This window comes from Culex quinquefasciatus, chromosome 3, assembly GCF_015732765.1.
Source record: "Culex quinquefasciatus strain JHB chromosome 3, VPISU_Cqui_1.0_pri_paternal, whole genome shotgun sequence".
Taxonomy (NCBI): Eukaryota; Metazoa; Arthropoda; class Insecta; order Diptera; family Culicidae; genus Culex; species Culex quinquefasciatus.
Genome location: NC_051863.1, coordinates 115,641,645 through 115,662,287, shown reverse-complemented (window position 1 = coordinate 115,662,287; position 20,643 = coordinate 115,641,645). Strand labels below are relative to the sequence as shown.

Below are 20,643 nucleotides of genomic sequence, written 5' to 3'. Positions count from 1 at the left end.
TATTTTTGTTTTTATTCACTACACAGAAAAAAATGGTGAAATTCATCAGGAAATGGTGACAGGTTTTGTGTCGAAAAAAAAATGTGTTATATTACATCAGAAAATGATAAATTTATTTTAATCAGTTTATGGTGAATATTCATTAAGTTCACATTTTTAAGGTAATATTTCTCAAAAAAGAGGGAATATTCAACCTTCCAAATTTTCAACATTCTAAAATTCTACTTTTTTGCTGTGTATGTAACCTTAAAATATCATTAGGGTATTTGAATGAAAATGAAAAATCACTTAAGTGGCTTTTTTTTCAAATCAACAAATTTTATTTACCGATTTGGCGTTCTTTTCATTTTTTTCTTTTTCATTGACCGGTTGGTAACATTAGGTTCTTTTCAAGCAATTATACGAAAACCAGGGAAAATTTGGCCAAAGAATCTAGAAAGATCGAAACTTGAGAAAAAATTATCAAATCTCCATGTATTCCATTTCAAAAATGTGCGCTTAACTTGGTAATCATGTTTTTTAAAGTTACTGTTTCTAATATTTTTCAATTTCTTTAGATATGATATGTTTTCTTGAAAACGGTCTAAGAGAAAGTTCAATTAAGTATGATTTTCACGCTTAACCTCATAGAATATGGCGAAGAAATGTGTTTGTGTCTTTACTTTAACCCTTCCAGGCCTGAATATTAAACAACTATACAGTGCTGGAAAAATGGTTTGTACCAACATACAAAAATTTTAGAATAGTTTGGGAGTTTTGATTTGGTCTTATATGACCCATAAGGCCTCAAAAGGTTAATCAAGTTTACTAATTTGTTAAATTAGGTAGTAATTGTGAATCCTGCATTTAAAAATTGTAAACTCTAGTACCCACATATATTTTTAATACACTAAATCCCCCATATGCGCTCTTTTTGGGGGGGCGCACACCGGGGGAGAGCGCAATTCGGGGGAGCGTTATTTCGGGGTTTGAGCGCAAACGGGGGGAGCGTTATTTCGGGGTTTTGGCGTAAAATGGGGTTTTCTTTTTTAATGTACATTATTTACAAATAAATGAAACATTTGTATAAGGGGTCATCCACAAAACAAGGGTAAGGGACCATCCACAATTCTAGGTATACAAGAACTCCCGGAAGTCATGCCCTATATATCTACTTGATCATCGAGGGTCTATATGGTTGAACTAACCATCGGTATAGCTTCAGGTAGCTGCAGTGAACCACGATAGATACTCTTCGCTATGTTGGATTGTTATGGGTCCTCCAGGAACTCTCGGAAGTTATGACCTGATGATCTACCTGATCAACGGGGTCTATATGGGTGACTTAACCATCGGTATAGCTTCCGGTAGCTTCAGTGAACCACGATGGATATTCTGGATAACGTTAGACTGTTATGGGTCCTCCAAGAACTCCCGGGAGTTATGACCTGATGATCTACCTGATCAACGGGGGTCTATATGAGTGTATTAACCATCGGTATAGCTTCAGGTAGCTTCAGTGAACCACGATAGATACTCTTCGCCATGTTGGATTGTTATGGGTCCTCCAGGAACTTCATGAAGTTATGACCTGATGATCTACCTGATCAACGGGGGTCTATATGGGTGAATTAACCATCGGTATAGCTTCCGGTAGCTTCAGTGAATCACGATGGATATTCTGGGTTACGTTGGATTGTTATGGCTCCTCCAGGAACTCCTGGGAGTTATTACCTGATAATCTACCTGATCAACGGGGGTCTATATGTATATATTACCCATCGGTATAGCTTCAGGTAGCTTCAGTGAACCACGATGGATATCCTTCGTCATGTTGGATTGTTATGGGTCCTCTAGGAACTCCATGGAGTTATGACCTGATGATCTACCTGATCAACGGGGGTCTATATTGGTATATTACCCATCGGTATAGTTTCAGGTAGCTTCAGTGAACCACCATGGATATCCTTCGCCATGTTGGATTGTTATGGGTCCTCCAAGAACTCCCGGGAGTTATGACCTGATGATCTACCTGATCAACGGGTTTCTATATGGGTATATTAACCATCGGTATAGCTTCCGGTAGCTTCAGTGAACCACGATGGATATTCTGGGTTACGTTGGATTGTTATGGGTCCTCCAGGAACTCCCGGGAGTTATGACCTGATGATCTACCTGATCAACGGGGGTCTATATTGGTATATTACCCATCGGTATAGCTTCAGGTAGCTTCAGTGAACCACCATGGATATCCTTCGCCATGTTGGGTTGTTATGGGTCCTCCAGGAACTCCCGGGAGCTATGACCTGATGATCTACCTGAACAACGGGTTTCTATATTGGTATATCAACCATCGGTATAGCTTCCGGTAGCTTCAGTGAACCACGATGGATATTCTGGGTTTCGTTGGATTGTTATGGGCCCTCCAGGAACTCCCGGGAGTTATGACCTGATGATCTACCTGATCAACGGGGTCTATACGGGTGTATAAATCATCGGTATAGCTTCAGTTAGCTTCACTGAACCACGATGGATGCTCTGGAGTTCGTTGGATTGTTGGACCCATATAGACCAACCCTCGTTGATTAGGTAGATCATCAGGTCATAACTCCCGGGAGTTGCTGGAGGGCCCATAACAATCCAACGTACCCAAGAGTATCCATCGTGGTTTATTGAAGCTACCTGAAGCTATACCGATGGTTAATACACTCATATAGACCCCCGTTGATCAGGTAGATCATCAGGTCATAATTCCCGGGAGTTCCTGGAGGACCCATAATAATCCAACATGGCGAAGGGTATCCATCGTGATCCACTGAAGCTACCTGAAGCTATACCGATGGTTAATATACCCATATAGACCCCCGTTGATCAGGTAGATCATCAGGTCATAACTCCCTGGAGTTCCTGGAGGATCGATAACAATCCAACGTACCCAAAAGTATCCATCGTGGTTTATTGAAGCTACCTGAAGCTATACCGATGGTTAATACACCAATATAGACCCCCGTTGATCAGGTAGATCATCAGGTCATAACTTCATGGAGTTCCTGGAGGACCCTTAACAATCCAACGTACCCCAGAGTATCCATCGTGGTTTACTGAAACTACCTGAAGCTATACCGATGGTTAATAGACCCATATAGACCCTCGATGATCAGGTAGATATCTAGGGCATGACTTCCGGAAGTTCTTGGATACCCAGATTTGTGGATGGCCCCTTATCCGTGTTTTGTGGATGACCCCTTATACAAATGTTTCATTTATATGTAAATAAAGTACATTAAAAAAGAAAACCCCATTTTACGCCAAAACCCCGAAATAACGCTCCCCCGATTTGCGCCAATTAGAGCGTTATTTGGGGGGAGCGTTATTTCGGGGTTTGAGCGCAATTCGGTGGGCGCAAAACGGGGGAGGCGCAATCGGGGGGAGCGTATTTAGGGGATTTAGTGTACAGTAAAAACAGTAACAGTTAAAATATTAGATGATAAAATCCAATAAAATGATATTCTAATACACTTTTTCCCAAAAAAAAAAAAAACAATTCGTCGAGATCGCACTGATTTAGCTAAATATGACCCACTTCTTCTTGATTTTAAATATTACTTATACAACTCAAAACAGGAGCTCTCAGCTTCAACCTCAACTTCCTCGCAATTTTGCATTTTTTTGGACATCAAATCGATGTATACTGGAAGATTTTTGGATTTGTTTTATTTTGAACAATCAATTTAAAACATAAAAAATACATTTCCAGCATAATATTAGATTGTTTATTTGTTGATATGTTTACTTTTCACTTAAAAGAAGTCACGGCGTATTTTCTGGGCAACCTTAAGGAGAAAAAATAGTCATCGTTACTTTCAAAAGTGTCTTATAGGAAATTTTCTCAGCTTTCCAATGCTTCTAAGAGCGAAATGTTTCATCGGGAAATTTCTGAGATATCTCAATTTTAATTAGTTTGTTTTAAAATCCCTAATCATTCATTGGAAACTTTTAAATAACAGTCCAGGAAACTTGTTAAAAAACGGAATCGACGTAACACCTTATAATGTGGCCCTCTTAAACCTTGCGGTTTCGTCAACGGATCCACAGGCGTGTATCGTTCTTTTTGCGACAAGACTCCGCCTCCCGGGTCTCCTAAGTGTGAAGGTATGGGCACGGGGAGAGGGCACCGAATACCTATATTTACACTTAGAAACTTGTTAAATAATGTGTTTCATGTGTCATTTACTCATCAAAATGTGCAAAGAAAAGACAATAAATAACTTTGTAGAAGGTTGTAAACCGCTAAACATTTTGAAAATGAAGTTTTAACCGATTTTTTTAATATATGAAATTTATTCAGAAATTAAAATCATAAAACCGCATTAAAATATCATTTTCACAAGAACAAAAAGATTATTATATAATTGTTGTGTACAAATAACACCGGTTTGCTCTGATTCAGCTTGGAATTAGCTGATACAACCGAAATTTCTACAGGTTTGAGATTGATAGGGTATTACAAGATTTTTATGAATAAATATCATATTTCCTTAATCAAACATTAACCAGTTGCATAGATACAAAAGATGTTTAATACTCGAAATTTAACTGCAAACTACTGTTGCAGGCTTTAGGAGAAATACTTTGCATTAGTATGAAATGATTGTTTTATTTTATTTTTTGTATCAAATGATCAAGGAATTAACAATATTTTAGAAGTTTTTAAGACTCTCATCTTAAATCTCATCTCTAAAAAAAATATTTCTTGTTTTTTGTTCAAATAGTTTTGAAAAAGATTTTGTTTGATTTTTTTTGTTAAAATAATATTAAAAAAAAAGTTTGTGACAGTTTTTTCAGCATTCTGAATCGGAAGACTCTAGTTTTATTGCTACTTTTAAGTGCATTTTCAACAGAAAATATTTTATAATATTTTATCTTTATTTAATACTCATGAAAATATGACTTTTGAAGCTTGCAACAGTAATATGTAGTACATTTTCGATTTTAAATCATGTTTGTATTTATATTCCTGGTTAATTTTTGCTTAAGAAAATATCAAATTTATTCATTAAAATTTAATAATACCATTAACAATCACAAACTGCCAAAGTTTCGGTTGAAAAGGGTAAATCAGAGCAGACACGTGATATTTGCGCACAAAAAAAATAATAATCTAATTATTCTTGCAAAAATTATATTTTTACACTGTTTTATGATTTTAATTTCTGAATAAATATCATATATTCAAAAACTAAGACAAAACATAATTTTCAAAATGTTTAGCGGTTTGCAACCTTCTACAAAGTTGTTTCTTGCCTTATTTTGCACATTTTGATGAGTAAATGATACTTGAAACACATCATTTGAAAAGTTTTCTGAACTGGTTGTACAAAATTTCCAATAAATAATAAAGGAATTTAAACCAAAAAACTTGAAATAGAGATATCTCAGAAATTTCCCGATGAAACATTTCGCTCTTAGAAGCATTGGAAAGCTGAGAAAATTTCCTATAAGACACATTTGAAAGTAGCGATGACTATTTTCTCCTGAAAAGTTTGTTCTAGAAAACACGCCGTGAAGTCTTTAGAGGTTTGAAAAGATTTTCTTTTGTTTAACAAGTTCATTACCGTTTTAAGTTGGCGCATTTTCAATGAATGCTGAAGTAAATGACATATGTTTGGGTTATTTATAACGATTCATCAATGTTCAAATTTGACATTAGTATTATCCCAGAATTCAAGTCTATATAATTTATGTATAGTATAGCAATTCCCCACGAAAACAGCACGATTCGAAATGAAAAAAAAATCCGATCAGGCTCAATTTTTTCTGGGGGTTCCTTGGCCGAAATAATTAAACCCGTATTTTTTTGTTTAGCCTTTAGAGTGACCTACGCCGTGTTAGGGTGATCCGAAAAAATGCCAATTTTCATCGATTTTTGCAAAAAAACACTTTTTTTAAATCATGTCTCCGCGTCATTTCATTTGATTTTAGCTGTGTTAGACGCAAAAGACAGGTGATTAAAATTAAAATTTGGCTATTTGGGAAAAAAGTAAAAAATTTCAAAAATCTAGCTTAACATTTGAAAAGGTCGTATGAAAACTTAAAATGCTGTTTTGAAGGTCTCGGGATCAAAAAGCCTACGTCTGAAAATATGTTTACCTGATTTCTCGGAAAAGTTTACATAACATATCAAAAATTGGTGAAGTTATGTTTTCAATACTTTGAAATAAGATTTTTGAAAATAAAAACTAGGGTTTTCGACGCGCCACGTGCAAAAATTGGAAAATGACGAAAACGGGAAAAATCGACTTTTTTCACTAAAACTGCGATAACTTGAAAATTTCAGCGATGACGTATACATGTTAGGGTACCAAACGTTGCGTATTTCAATTACAAAAATTTTGGTACTTTAACATGTATAGGTCATCGCTGGTTAGGTTAGGTACCTTGCAAAAATCGACGAAAATTGTCATTTTTTGGACCACCCTAACACGGCATAGGTCACCCTAATGGCCAAACAATAAAAATACGGGTCTAATTATTTCGGCCAAGGAACCCCCAGACAAATTTTGAGCCCGACTGGAGAATTTTTTTTTCGAATCATGCTGTTTTCGTGGGGATTATCTGTATATAAAAAATTTCGACGGGGTTGAACGCGAATCAGTTTAATACGGAGCGTCGGATCGAGCTTATTGTTGCGTTGGGTTCGTATAAGTCCAAGGAAGATTATTACGCCAAAAAGTTACAACTTTGGCCACTTTGGAAATCAAATTTTTGATCACAGGAAGCTGAATAAGGAAAATTGCTAAAAACGTCAACAAACGAAAAAAGGCAAAACAAAGTTTGTAGGGTAAGGCTTGCAATACAATATAAAACAACGATTTTTTTTGTTCATGATTCGATTATCCAAAATCCCATGAAAATCTTCGGATAACGATATCTATCGGATACAATATGAAAAGTTCACAATTTACATCAGGTCTAGAAAATCACGTAAGTAAGTTTATGAATTATATACGACTCAAAAACTGTTAGAACGTACTTCAACACTATCGCTTCTTTTTAATTTAGGAAAAATTAATGCGCTCTGATTTGAAATAAGTCAAAGTATTTTTTTCTTGGAATTAAATAGGATGAATAGAATGTTTTGGGATGGAAAAAAAATCCATTGAAAAAATGCTGTTTTCAAACAGATAGATCGAAGTAGCCATGCGCGAGTTTGGACGTGGAATTTGTTCGGTGCCGAAAATTTGACGTTTTTCTGCGGTTTAGATTTATTTTTCATTGGCAAATTCCAAGAAAATTTCTGATGAATTTTTCGGATTTGTTTGTACTGTAAGTGAATCTACATGCTGAAGACAAAAGTGAAGCTCTGCGTGGTTTTTTTGTATGGCGTAACGGAAAGGATTTCGGTTTGGTTCCAGCCATTCCGCAAAACCAGAAGCTGTTCACAACCTGCGGATGCCTGGATTCGATGATTTTCTAGTGAAGCAACAGCATCGTATTCGATGTATATGCGGTTTGTCGTATGCTTTGAAGAACCTTGGTGAGATTTTTCCATGCTTTTTTTTCGATCGATAATTTATATTATATTCTATTTGTCAAATGAAATATTCTTCCTACCCCACCTCATCTTCCATGTAATTAATCCAAATTCCACCCCTCTCCTCCCTCTTCCCCGTCCTAAAAAATAACAATTACTTGCCAAATTGATACTTACACAACCAACCACAACTCCTTCGGAGCGTTTGGTACGGTATCTCCACACATCCTTCCTCCCCTGTTGATTCTGTGAAATGTGATCCGTTCTCAGAATCTGTCTCTGTGGCTAATGCAACGCAGTAGGCCTGGCCGCTTTAAATTTTGCAATACATGGTCAGGGTTACTCGGATGTAATGCAATCATTAATATTGACACGAAAGGACTTGTAATCTAATCATAAGTTCTTGCAGGATGCTTTCTTCGGACTGGCTGCGCTTGTGATCGATTAGATTAGATTAGATTAAAAAAAAACACGGTTTTCAAACATGTAATTGTCAAAGAATAAATATTTTATTTTTGTTATCTAGGTTTATTGCAACCTTAGATCATTTTTATGGTACAAAGTGCCAATTTCCAACGAGTAACATTGGCAAATAATTACCGGCCGCTGCTCCGGTTTCAATCCGGTGCGAAATTGAACTCATCACACCGGTATTTTTACGGGCACAATCGGCACGTCACGCTGCCGAGCGCCTGAGGAAAAAAGCGAAAACAGCAAACCGTGCTCGTCATTCCAAACTCTCACTCTCACTTCGCTCTTTTTTTGCTTTTAACTTTATTTTATTTTTGGACCCGCGGAAATTCGAAGTTCGGCTTGATAACACCGTGAAATGAGATTGAAGATTTCTCCTTATCTCGTGCGTGAGTAGCTGTGTGTGTGCTCAGACACATGATCACTTGATTTTTAGACGTTTCCAGCTGAACAAAATGAGCTATCCAACTAAATTTGTGGCATTTCTTTCTGAGAACAAATAATTCGAAAAAAGTTTTTTTCTAAAGAGTTTTATTTTTGACGATGTCTAGAATTTATGAATCTCTCTATCATTCACCGTATCTCTTTTAAGTGTTTTCTCAGTGAGAGCTCTTTGGAAAAAAATCTTCCATCGCTTGAGTCGATTGAAGTTCTTCCCCTGTCAAGAAAGGTAAACTTTACTTTCAAGTCCCAGTACGCACCGAAAATGACAACAAAAACAAACTATCCGCCAAAAACGACTTCACCATCGGAGAAAAACCAACTTTTATCACCTGATAGAAAGCATGGCCAAAGTTAAGGGGAAACTGCGCCGAAAAGGCACAGCATGATTTACGCGCTCGAAAAAGCACCAAGTGTCAGTCACACGTGCCAACCAGCGTGTGTATGTGTGTAGAGGTGAAATTTTGGGTTGTGCCACAATGGAAAGAAAATTGCTTAAATTGCCGAAAGGTGACTTATCAATGAAAGTGCTGTTGGGGGTAGCAAGCGATAAAATTAACACCATCGCACACAGTGCAGCAAACAGTTTTGGGTTGTTGATTTAGCAGCTCTTATTAGATTTGCTTTTGCATGTGTATGATGATTTGGGCAGGTCAATGAAACGACTACACACGCAATATGATGAACTTGATGAGATCCGGGTGTGAACCGGAGATGATGAAAAAGCGAAACATGAAGATTGAATATCACAGTAGATTGATGATAACAGAAAATCCGGGATTAATGGAGATTAGATCTTTGTTTGAATTTCAAAGCACTTGAATATTTCTTTTGATTGATGGTATTTCTCATTTCAACCACAAAAAATCTTTTCATGGTGATAAAATTAGTTTGCTGCATTACATCATCCAAAGATTTGATAATCTTTTTGCAAGAGCTCGACATGATTGTTCTACCTTGTCGTTTGTCATTTTTTTACGTTTCAAGTAAAGGGAATGAAATGTTTGACCTTGAATATACAGTGTTTTTTTGGCTAATGATCATGTGCATTTGGTTGTTGCAGTAAAACATGTAAACAGTAGACATGCATGCAAGAGCAACATAACGGCCTCTGACCAAAATTACCTCAGGCATGATGTTGCAAGTTAGCATGATTTGATCGGAACTACAATTTACATGAAGAGTGACAACATTTCACTGTGATTTTACGGTATCTCAGGAATGAAGTCAAGTTTTAGGGATCTGTGAAGGTCAAAAGTTGCGGTATTGAAAGCTGCTCAAAATGATGACCTTTACTTTATTTAGTCCAAAACAGACATGCGAATGATATCAAGCAACAAGCAACGACCTTACTCCTGTAAGTCGAATGGTCGGGTGTACTGTGGGGTACAAGCCCATAAAATTTACTTTTGATCAACTGATGATTTGTAAACAATATATTTTAAAACATTCAGAACCAAAAATGCAAATTTGTAATTAAATGAACAGTATATTTTCTAATTTACACTATATAAAACATTTTGGAATTTGTATGAATTTCAAAGTTCATCTTAGATTAAATGGTAATAAATGATTCCTGTTTTTTGTTTTATATATTTGTTATTTATTTATTTATTTATTTCTTTATTTAAAAGTTAACAGCTGATTCAAGCTAAACAATGAGAGTTTCTAACATGTGTTACAAAAAACTGCATCCTACTCACGTAATTAATTACAGAGGATTTGCAGCAATTCTTAAGCACTTACTGTGACATCTGCAAAGGAATAACAAAAACCTGATCGAACTTCAGATAATCAAAGCTTCGGATAATCGAAAATTGATGCATTTAAAATAAAAAAACAATACTAATTGTAAAAATTGCTAAATAAAAAAACTCTAATTAAAGAAAATAAAAAAAATATTTAAAAAGATATTATTGCAATTCCGTTGTGACACTTTTTACTTTCCCTGTCATTCTTGAATGACGAAATAGCCTTAGTACTTTTCTGTATCAAAAATAACAGAATCGAAAAGCAACCATTTTCAAAATAAATGCTGAATACTCGTTGTAAAACTTGATTTTTTCAGCACTCGTCCTATTTATCCAACTCGTTGGATAAATATACGACTCGTGCTGAAAAAATCCTCTTTTCGCAACTTGTTGCATAATCTACTATTATTAAATTCATAAATGTAAAAAATCAGATACCGCAATATTTAAAAATTCCAAAATTTATCATAAATAATCAAAAATGTAAAAATTTAAAGTTCACAATTTTGAAAATTAAAAAAAAAATAAATAAATAAATGCAATCTGAGATTACAGACAATTTAATAGCTTTGTAGCATTTTTCGATGAATTTTAGGCTAGACTAATTTTGAGAAAAAAATATAATTTTGGAGTAGAGTAGTACAGGGCAAAAGTACGCACGGGTCTTTTTGACACTTAATTTTTACCTAAAAAGCTCATATTCGGGGTTTCGATTTGTTTAGGGTAAATTTTATGCGTTTGTAAAAATAAAGTGAAAAAAATAAGTTTATATAAGTTATTTATTATGAAAGGTCACTTTTCGGCCATTTTGATCTTATATTTGGGTAATTCTCCGCCAACTCACACAGCAGTTGCCCCGACCCCTCTTCGATTTACGTGATACTTTTGTCCCTGATCACGAATCCGAGGTCCGTTTTTTTATATCTCGTGACGGAGGGGCGGTACGGCCCCTTCCATTTTTGAACATGCGAAAAAGAGGTGTTTTTTAATAATTTGCAGCCTGAAACGGTGATGAGATAGAAATATGGTGTCAAAGGGACTGTTGCGTCAGCCAGTCTTTCTTAATAAGTTCTTAATATTTTGCAGTTAGCACCGTCGACAGCTGGTGCTGACCGGCATTATTTTTTTTTCGCCCCAAAATTCTGGCACCGCTGCGCTGTCAGAGGCAAGCCACCCAAATGTGTCTCGTCACTTTCGACGTCATTCCAAATCCAACCTCTTTTGAAGACAGAAGTGCTGAAAATAAAGAAAATTAATATTAGTTAATTTCCGGAGAAATAAAGTGCGATTTTACTTACTTGCGCGCGTGTTATAATTACCTACCGTAAAGTCTGCTCTGCTCCCGCTGCACCTGCTGCTGCTGCTGCGCCTGCTGGACCATCTGCTTCCGCCCCGTTACTCCCATCTGATCCTCCCGCACAAAACACAACGTAGGGTCCGGTGAGTTGCCACTCCAGGGACTTTTATGTAAAATTAGACGGCGTAATCAGAATTCCGAAAAAAACGTATTTTTCATCGAAAAAAAACACTAAAGAAGTTTTAAAAATTCACACATTTTCCGTTATTCGGAAATTTTTGGAACATGTCATTTTATGAGAAATTTAATGTACTTTTCGAATCTACATTGACCCAGAAGGGTCATTTTTTCATATAGAACAAAATTTTTCATTTTAAAATTTTGTGTTTTTCTAACTTTGCTCGGTTATTTTTTAGAGTGTAACAATGTTCTACATGTAGAGCAAACAATTACACAAAATTTAATATATAGACGTAAGGGGTTTGCTTATAAAAATCACGAGTTATTGCGATTCTACGATTTTTTTTTTGAAAATGTTGGTTGTCGTTGATCATGGCCGTACATTGTCACCCGCGACAGACACGGACGACGAAACAAAGAGAAACGCAAAAAGTAACTTTTTTAAAACTTTTTTTCGTGAAATCGCGGTAACTCGTGATGTTAATAAGCAAACTCCTTATGTTTATACATTAAAATATTTGTAATTGTCTGCTCTACAACTTTGTAGAACATTGTTAAACTCTTAAAAAATAACCCTGCAAAGTAAGAAAAAACACAAAATTTTGAAATGAAAAATTTTGTTCTAAATGAAAAATGGAAAATGGGAGACTTTTTAAATCTTTTTTAGTGTTTTTTCGATGAAAAATACGTTTTTTTTTGGAATTCTGAGTACGCCATCAAATCGGGCGTCTAGTTTTACATAAAAGTCCCTTTGACACCAAATTTCTATCTCATCACCGTTTCAGGCTGCAAATTATTGAAAAACACCTCTTTTTTCGCATGTTCAAAAACGGAAGGGGTCGTATCGCCCCTCCGTCAGGTGATATCAAAAAACGGACCTCGGATTCGTGATCAGGGACAAAAGTTACCCCATAGGACAAAGTTTCACGCATATCGAAGAGGGGTCGGGGCAACTTTTCCCGATTTCGTGTGAGTTGGTAGAGAATTACCCATTTGAAATTTACAAAATAAACTAATAAGCTTCATGTTCTCAAAATCTTTGAAATCATTTAATTAATGTTTAACCTAGTCGATTCCCTTGCTTATCATTAAAGAGTTTTTGAAATTCCTCTTCTCCTTATTTTTTACTATCTGTTTTCCCAAAAAAGTGAGGCTGAAATTTCCATAGAGAGAGCGAGTTGAGCCACGGGCGAGAGAAGACGTCTTTACAAAATCGGTCTCGGGGCTGCGTGTTTTTTTTTAAATGTTTTTTTCGGGTTTCGGCTTTGCTGTGGCTGTTGGAAGAAATAACTTGTGCTTCGACGAAAAAGATGAGTTTTGTAGTGAAAGTGTCATTTGTGCGTGAATTTGCCGTTTTTTTTCGGGAAAAGGTGGAGGCGTCGTAGAGCACAGGTCCACGACAATTATTCGGCCGTAGCCGGATTTTAGCGGTGTTTCATGAGCTGTTTCAGATCTGGCTGGAAGGAAGGGGCTGTGAAGTGTGGGGAAATTAATGTGCTTAGTGGTGATAACGTAGAATGGATGCTTGATTTGTAATTTTGTGAAATTCATTCAAAAATCCAAGATGGCAGCCTTCATAGGATAAAAGTCGAACGGCCAGAAGAAACGAAGAGCGTGAGAGCAAGAGCATTCAAAGAGAAGGAGATCCGTATTAATGTGGGCGAGAAATTAAAAAGAGCGGGAGAGCGTTGAAGTCGCAAGTATTTTGTGAGGTTTGAGAAAAAAGAGCGGGAAAGCACTAAAAGAGAGGGAGAGTTTTGGTGACTCGGGGTTCGATCTGCAGGCTGAGTGGGGTGAGAGTGTAAAATGCTCGCAGAAGAGAAAATAAGAGAAGCGAAAAAGGGGAGAGAGGCTGAGAAATCTTTGGCGAAGAGGAACAAAAAACGGAGAGCAAAAGAGAAATCGAGAGCGGATTTGGAATGGTTGGCAAGGGGGCAAGATGAAAGCCAGCCATTCAGCATGGGGTTAAGTGTGATTGAGATGACACAGACAATCGGAAGTAGTTTTGGTCTCGATATTGTATTGAATATTGTACAATTTAAGGCCGGTTTGGTTTGTTCATGTGATTTGAGTGGAAAACAAGTGGATTTTGCGCGTGTGGATTTTCGAAGGCGGCTGAGTTTATTTGAAGAAAAGTTAAGTTCATAGGGGGAGGGCGGTTTTCTGCTTTTAAAGCACCGACACAGGGTTGAAGTGCCCCACGAAAGTCGTCGTCGCTGTCATCTTCATCGCTGCAATTTGGTGAGTTCGTTTCATGCTTTTGTCTTTTTGTAATTTTCATTTCACTTTCGTTGTATTGCTGTTTAGATTCGATTGTGAGAAGTGGGACCTCGCGGTTACTTTGCATCGTGTCTTTCGGAGCCTTTTATTTGATATTTTATTTTTCAGTCCTTCTTTTATCATCGTTGATCGGAAGGCACGTCGCCGGTTTAGTTCGTTTAAGTTATTGTTTTAATTTCATCACAATCGTTTACGCGGTGTCCTGTTTTCTTTTTGTTTAAATTCGTTGATCGTAATAATTTGAGTTGGAAAAGAGTCGCGCGATTGAAAAGTTTTTTTGTCGGCTTCGTTTCGGGCGCGTTTTTAGAGGTGAAATGGGATAATTGCGGGAGAGGAAGAATCCCGAATGTTCATGCTGACATTTAGGATACACCTTTAGCGCGCGTTTTTGATTTTTTTGATTCGATTACCTCGCGGTTACTCTGCAACGTATTTTTTCGGAGCTTTTTTTTTTGATTTTTTGTCATAAGTCCTTCTTTTATCATCGTTGATTTGAAGGCACGCCGCCTTTTTAGTTCGTTTAAGTTATTGTTTTAATTTCATTACAATCGGTTTCTTTTCTATCGATTTGATGAAGAGTAGCGTCATTTATTACTATTTTTTGAAATTTGCTCGCGTTATCTAAATTGTACAAACAGTAAAAATATACTAATAAGTCCAGCCCATAGCACTACTGCTCGGTTGGCACGCGTTCGATTAAAAAAACTTTTTAAATAATCAATTATTTATCTTTCCGCAGCCGGCTGCCTAAGATTTAAAATTTTCAACCGATAAACAAAATGCTCATGGTCACATCACTGCCACTCGTGAATCCTGACCTCATACCCATCTACTAACCCCTCAAAACTCATGTGATACTTTGTCGGAGAAGCAGTCGATTGGGCGGTCTCTATCACTCAAGTATCGGACTAACATTCCCATCCACTTCCCCGTGACTCTACCACTGGTCGTGGCCGGCGCCGGTATTGATCAGCATGATAGGGGCCTTTGAGAAGTTGCGAAGCGAGGAAAGATAGCACCCACTTATCTTCCACGGCTCGTGGATGTAACTTCTGGAGGTCCTGGTCAATAACGGAGTAGCAACTGCGGGTGGGCACCTATGCTTATGCTTATGCTTAAAAGTGAGGCTGAAATTTCCATACATTTTTATATGAAAAAGAAAATCAAACACATTGGGCTTCATCCATAAAGTACGTCACGCTAAAATCAGTCAAAATTTACCCCCCCCCCCCCCTCCCCTCCTTTTGTTAATTCTGAATGTACTGATTCATAATCACTGAAAAAAAGTAATTTACAACATTATATAAACGTTTCTAATCTTCAGTGGCCTTCAGATAAGCAAATCCATTTTTTAATAAAAATCTTTTCATAACCATGATCATTTCATGAGCATTTTGTTTTATAAATTATGCGTTCCTTCCGGGCTTCGTACTTGCCCTAAACATAAAACGAGTACCTATGATTTTTTTGTCAGCTGCCATCAAAAATGTTTTATTTCAAAAATGTTAAAAAACTTTTTTGTTAAATTAGTGTTTTTTCATATTTGATCCTGATGAAACTTAATCAATATTTTGCTTTAAATTGTATTTTGCTAAAAAAAAATTACACATTTAAATATGAATGAAAGTAGTGTAATTCGTCGAAATTTTCATTGAACATTTTTGGTAAGGAGTTATTAAACGTTCAGTAAAGTATTTTTTTATTTATTTTTTTTTCATAAAATTATTTTCAGTAAAATCTAAAACAGCAAAATATAGGTTTTTCAAATAAATTCAAAAGCCCAAACGAGCCAATTTTGTATGGGTTGAGCCTTAAACTTATTTAGCACTTGGAAACATTCCACCTCGCGATTCGAACTCACGACATTCGAGTCACGAATCTGTGTGCCTGACATCTGATTCAGGCAGACTAATTTTTTTTGAAATTGGAGGAATATTTGTTGAAAAATCTTTTGTACCGATCTATCATAAAAGTTGCTCTATTTCTTAATAAATATAATAACAATTTTTTCCATAGTTTAAACTTCTTTTAAAATATTGAATAAAATTAGCTTGAATAAAAAAATAATAAAATATTGGAAATAAATTAAAATAACGATTGTCTTAAGCCAGGGGTGCCCAACCTTTTGGCACTGCGGGCCATATTCGATTTTTCTAATGCAGGGGTGGGTCGGAACTAATGTTGGTAAAAGTTTAAAAAAGAAAACTTTTTTTTCGTAAGATTAATTACAAGGTTAATTCAGGTAAACAAATATATAAACTTGTGAAGCAAATAGAATTCAAATATCTTGGTTTTAAGAAAGATTATCAAGATTACTTTCAAAGATGTGTTTATTTGATTTATTTTTATTTTGATTTGGACAAAATTGTATTGTAATTATTCTTGTCGAATAAAATTAAATTCCCTGACATCATTAACTAAAACGACATCAAAAATTCGTCGTTGCAAGTTTATTTGTCAAGTTTGAAAAATTAACGAGACAAGATAAAATTAATTGAATTATGTGGATTCAAATCTTCTCTACGAAAAAACAATTTTTGCGTTGTTGTGCACCTTTATTCAAATATTGTACAAAACATTTCAAAATGATTTTAAAGACATGAAATTTGAAAAAAGTGAAGAAAAATATATATCTGATAGTTTTTAATTCGTCAATTTTTTTATTGAAGTTTATGAAAAAATTAGCTATCTGATTTCTCAACTAATTTTGAAACATTTTTTAATTTTGAAAAATACTTGCAGCGATTTTTTTTTTCGATGTGATTAATTAGCCTTTTTAATTTTTTTCCAGCAAAACTTTATCATTGAAATGTTGCTTTCAAAAAAACAATTCTTAAATAAAATTAATTAAAAATCTATTTATTCAAAAATCCCCAAAAAAGAAGCAATTTTAATTCAGTGTCTTTTTGCACATTTTTCAAGTTTTATAATTGATTCTGATAATATCAGTATAGAAATGATAATAATTAAATTAGGAGCGGCCGTGGCTGACTGGTTACGGTGTTCGCTTTCTAAGCGAATGGTCCTGGGTTCGATTCCCATCTGCTCCCAACGAGAAAGTATAGGAAATATTAATCTTGAAACACTGAACATGAACGAAAAATCAAAGTCGCCCGAGTCGGGGTTCGAACCCCCGTCCTTTGGATTGGTAAGCAAAAATGCTAACCACAAGGCCATCACGGCTTGGTGAACGACGCCTGGAATTAGGAATACTGTTACTAACAAACTATATACGCGCTGGGTCCTTGTCCATTTGACAAGGGTTTGGAAGTTCTAAATAACGTTTGAACCCGATTGGTGCAAACGTTCTTCAGGGCGGGGCTTGTCGATAAAAGCTGAGGGACCTCGCGCTCGGCTAGCCAGCGTAGAAATGGGTCACCAAAGCTCGGCAGAGCTAACACCTTCAAATGCCTATGCGAGTTATTTGTATGTATAGAATGAAGATCTAAAAATACATGGAAACAACTCAATTTGTAAGAAGCGACCGCGTGGTCCCGTTTGGTTGGTTGCACACACACACACACACACAGAAATGATAATAATTAAATTTAAACAGGAAGAATGTTTAAATGTGAAATAAAATCATTTTAAAAAATACAAAGGCATAAGTACAAACAAAACGTTAAATTAGCAACATTTTATGTCAAAAGCAAAAAAAAAAAAACAAATAAATGTATTGTTATAATACACAGAAAAAAAACGTTTAACTTTGGAATGTTGAAAATTTGGTAGGTTGAATATTACCTCTTTATTTGTGTAATATTACATAAAAAATGTGTAAAAATGTGAACCTGATGAGTATTCATCAAAAAATGATGAAAATTCATCATTTTCTGGGGTAAAATTTATCATTTATTTTGCCACAAAATCTGTCACCATTTCCTGATGAATATTACCATCATTTTTTTTCTGTGTATCTGAAAATTTAATCTCAGGATTATTTTTTTCAATTTTGACACTCAATTTCTTTTTGGAGCATATAATGAACAGCCTTTAGGGCCGGTCATATAACTATTTTGGAAAGCCGTCGCGGGCCGGATAAAATGGCTTCACGGGCCGGATCCGGCCCGCGGGCCGTACGTTTGGCAGGCCTGTCTTAAGCCAAAACATGTTCAACCACACCTCGACCTGGACCAGTTCGTGCTATGGTGCCTAAAAAATATTGATTATTTGGATTTCAATGTATGAGGCATGAAAAATGCTATGGAATAATGTTTTTTTTTGTGTTTTTTTGTTTGATTGCTTTTAATAAGAATAATAATAATTATTTGAACAAAACTGTTGGAAATATGATATTGACGAAACAGCCCAAAAAAATACATAAAATTTAAACGTCAGCTAAAAGATAAATTGTTCAATTTAAAGAATTGAAATAGCCCTAATTAAATTTTATTCAAATAAACTTGTTTGCAAATTTAGCCCGCAAGCTCATCATGTCAGCTTCAGATTTGCCCCGGCATTTAATCACTTTGGGACCCCAGCCAGTTAAAAATCAAAGTTTTTTAGGTTTTTGAAATTTTTAAAAGTGTGTATTTTTGTCTCAATTTATGTGGACAAAGAGGACACAAAATCTGTAGTCAAAACCACATCATATGATGACTGTGATTTTATTTTACTCAATGTTACTGTTTGCCAATCCAAAGCAAGGGGAATCGAAGCGAATATTAGTCTGCAGTCAGCCACGTAAACTCATCGCAATCTTGTCACCTGCACAAAATTAGCACAATCAATTGATTGGTCGCCCCATTTACGACTGGATACTTCAAAAACCTTCGTCGTTTCCACCGGAGGCCAGAATCTGCATAAACCGCAGAATTGGCGCACGAATCCACACCTCAACCCGCTCGGCATCGCTCCATTCCGTGTAAAAATAGTGCCCCATAAAACGCACTAAACCGTGACACCGAATCACGGCGAATCAAATCCGACTCAAGTTCTTGCGCCGCCGGTCACGTACCCAACCGGCCTGTTTTTATGACGTGTACGATTTGTGCTGTTATTTTTTGTTGTTGCCTTAATCGCCCACAAATTCATTCACAACTTTTGCGGATCGAACTCAAACTCGAACAGCTGTTGCCGAAGCTTGACTATGGATAAACGTGCTGAAAAATGGGGCCAACCAACCGGCCAAGTTTAAGGGCGTCTCAAGCGTGGAGGCGTTTTTTGGCAAAGTTTGGTAAATATAAATATATCAGGTGTTTGAAAGAGTTTGTTTATTTATTTGATTAAATTTCCCAACAATAATAAAATAAAACCATTGAAGTTGTTCACCTCATTTGAATTTCTAAGAAAATAGGTCAACTTCGAACTTTCACTATTCGAAATATCAATGGAAATCCTCCATTCTAAATAGTCAAATACCAAAACTTTTTGGCACCTCAATAACTTTAAAATTTATTACCCTACCCTTGAAAGGCAAAAGTTGGCATTCGAGGGTTCACCGCCAGAAGTGTATCCACATCCGCCCGTGCGAAAGGCGTGAACAAATTATTCGGCTAATTTTCCGCCAGTCCTCCATTTCTGTGTCAATCGGTCTGAGGCCACCTCCCAGGTCCAGGCCCTGGTCAAGCTTCCCTCTGCAACCTTTCATTCACGTGATGCTTCTCTCTTTCTTGGGCGCGATAGAAATGAATTATGGTTTGAATATTGAAACACAGGGCAAAATCTGTGTTAATTAGGCGACCCACAGTTAGCGTGGCTATTAACGGACTTTTCAAGATCTAAATTTATGGCTGTTTTCTTATGTTTTGTTTTCATTTCTCTATTGTAGCATCTCTGGTGCTGCTGGCGGCCAGTTCGGAGGCTCGACGCGTCAGACGGCAGCAGCCCAGTCGGAATCCTTTCACGACATTCTTCCCACCGAGTGGTAAATTTGGTAAGTATTGCTTTGAAAAATATATAAGATTTTTGCTAAATTTCTAAGAGGCTCTGCAAATGCTTTTACATCTCTTCGATCGATTATTATTTTAGAAAAGAACAATTAAACTAACTAATATTTTACAATTTCTTATTCGTTGCTAGTTCGCAACCGCCCCCTGCCCTCCTCCAGCGCCTCGCCCTACCTCAACAGCTCCCCCTTCAGCACGAACCAACCCGTTCGCACCACGTTCCTGGGTCAATCCGTCAACGAACTGACCACCGCGCCCATCCGGGTGGTGTCGCGACCCCAGCAGAGCAACAACAACAACCTCCCACCGCCGCTGGAACCGCGGAAGCCGAACCGATCGCGGGACTTTTACGGCTGTCTGTCCAACTGCCTCACCCTGAGCCACTACAACCCGGTTTGCGGAACGGACCACACGACGTACCACAACGTGTACAAGCTGGACTGTGCCAACCGGTGCGGAGCGAGACCCCGTAAGTTTTTTTTTGGGCAATCGTTCATAATGTGTACTAAAAGCTCCTTTTTACTCTCCTTTCACTTGTTTGCGCAGGAGTGCAAGTTCGGAGGCCCGGCATCTGCTGAAAATGGATCGAAATTTTACGAGTGGATACGAAAACTCAATGTTTAATTGTCGGAAAAAATGTACTTTTAATTTGTTGCATAAACCACAGATGAAGTGATAACTGTGCGGAGAAATCGCAACAATGTGAAGGATTAGTAGGTTAGGTATATCTTTATTGCAAAGACATCGTACAATTCGAATGTATTTATATTTATAAAAGTAATAAATAAAAGTGTTCAAACGAACTTAAATGCATGCAATCGT

The 20,643-nt window shown here is 36.6% G+C and overlaps 2 protein-coding genes across 3 annotated transcripts in view; both read left to right on the top strand.

The window, feature by feature from the left end:
- The window catches only part of LOC6051476, a 22,880-nt gene extending 2,266 nt beyond the window's left edge, over nt 1-20,614 (top strand). Inside the window, exons 1-4 of one of the 2 annotated variants that reach the window (XM_038265131.1) lie at nt 12,836-12,990; nt 19,704-19,808; nt 19,955-20,290; nt 20,368-20,614. In XM_038265131.1, the coding sequence (XP_038121059.1) occupies nt 12,897-12,990; nt 19,704-19,808; nt 19,955-20,290; nt 20,368-20,399 (567 nt within the window). In that variant the 5' untranslated portion in view covers nt 12,836-12,896 and the 3' untranslated portion in view covers nt 20,400-20,614. Of the gene's footprint in view, nt 1-12,835; nt 12,991-19,703; nt 19,809-19,954; nt 20,291-20,367 lie in introns of those variants that run through there. The other variant, XM_038265132.1, reaches the window with a different exon arrangement.
- The window catches only part of LOC6040036 (chromatin modification-related protein eaf-1), a 34,588-nt gene continuing 26,845 nt past the window's right edge, over nt 12,901-20,643 (top strand). The window contains 1 exon segment of the mRNA XM_038265133.1: nt 12,901-13,365. The gene's annotated coding sequence lies outside the window, so the exon portion shown is untranslated.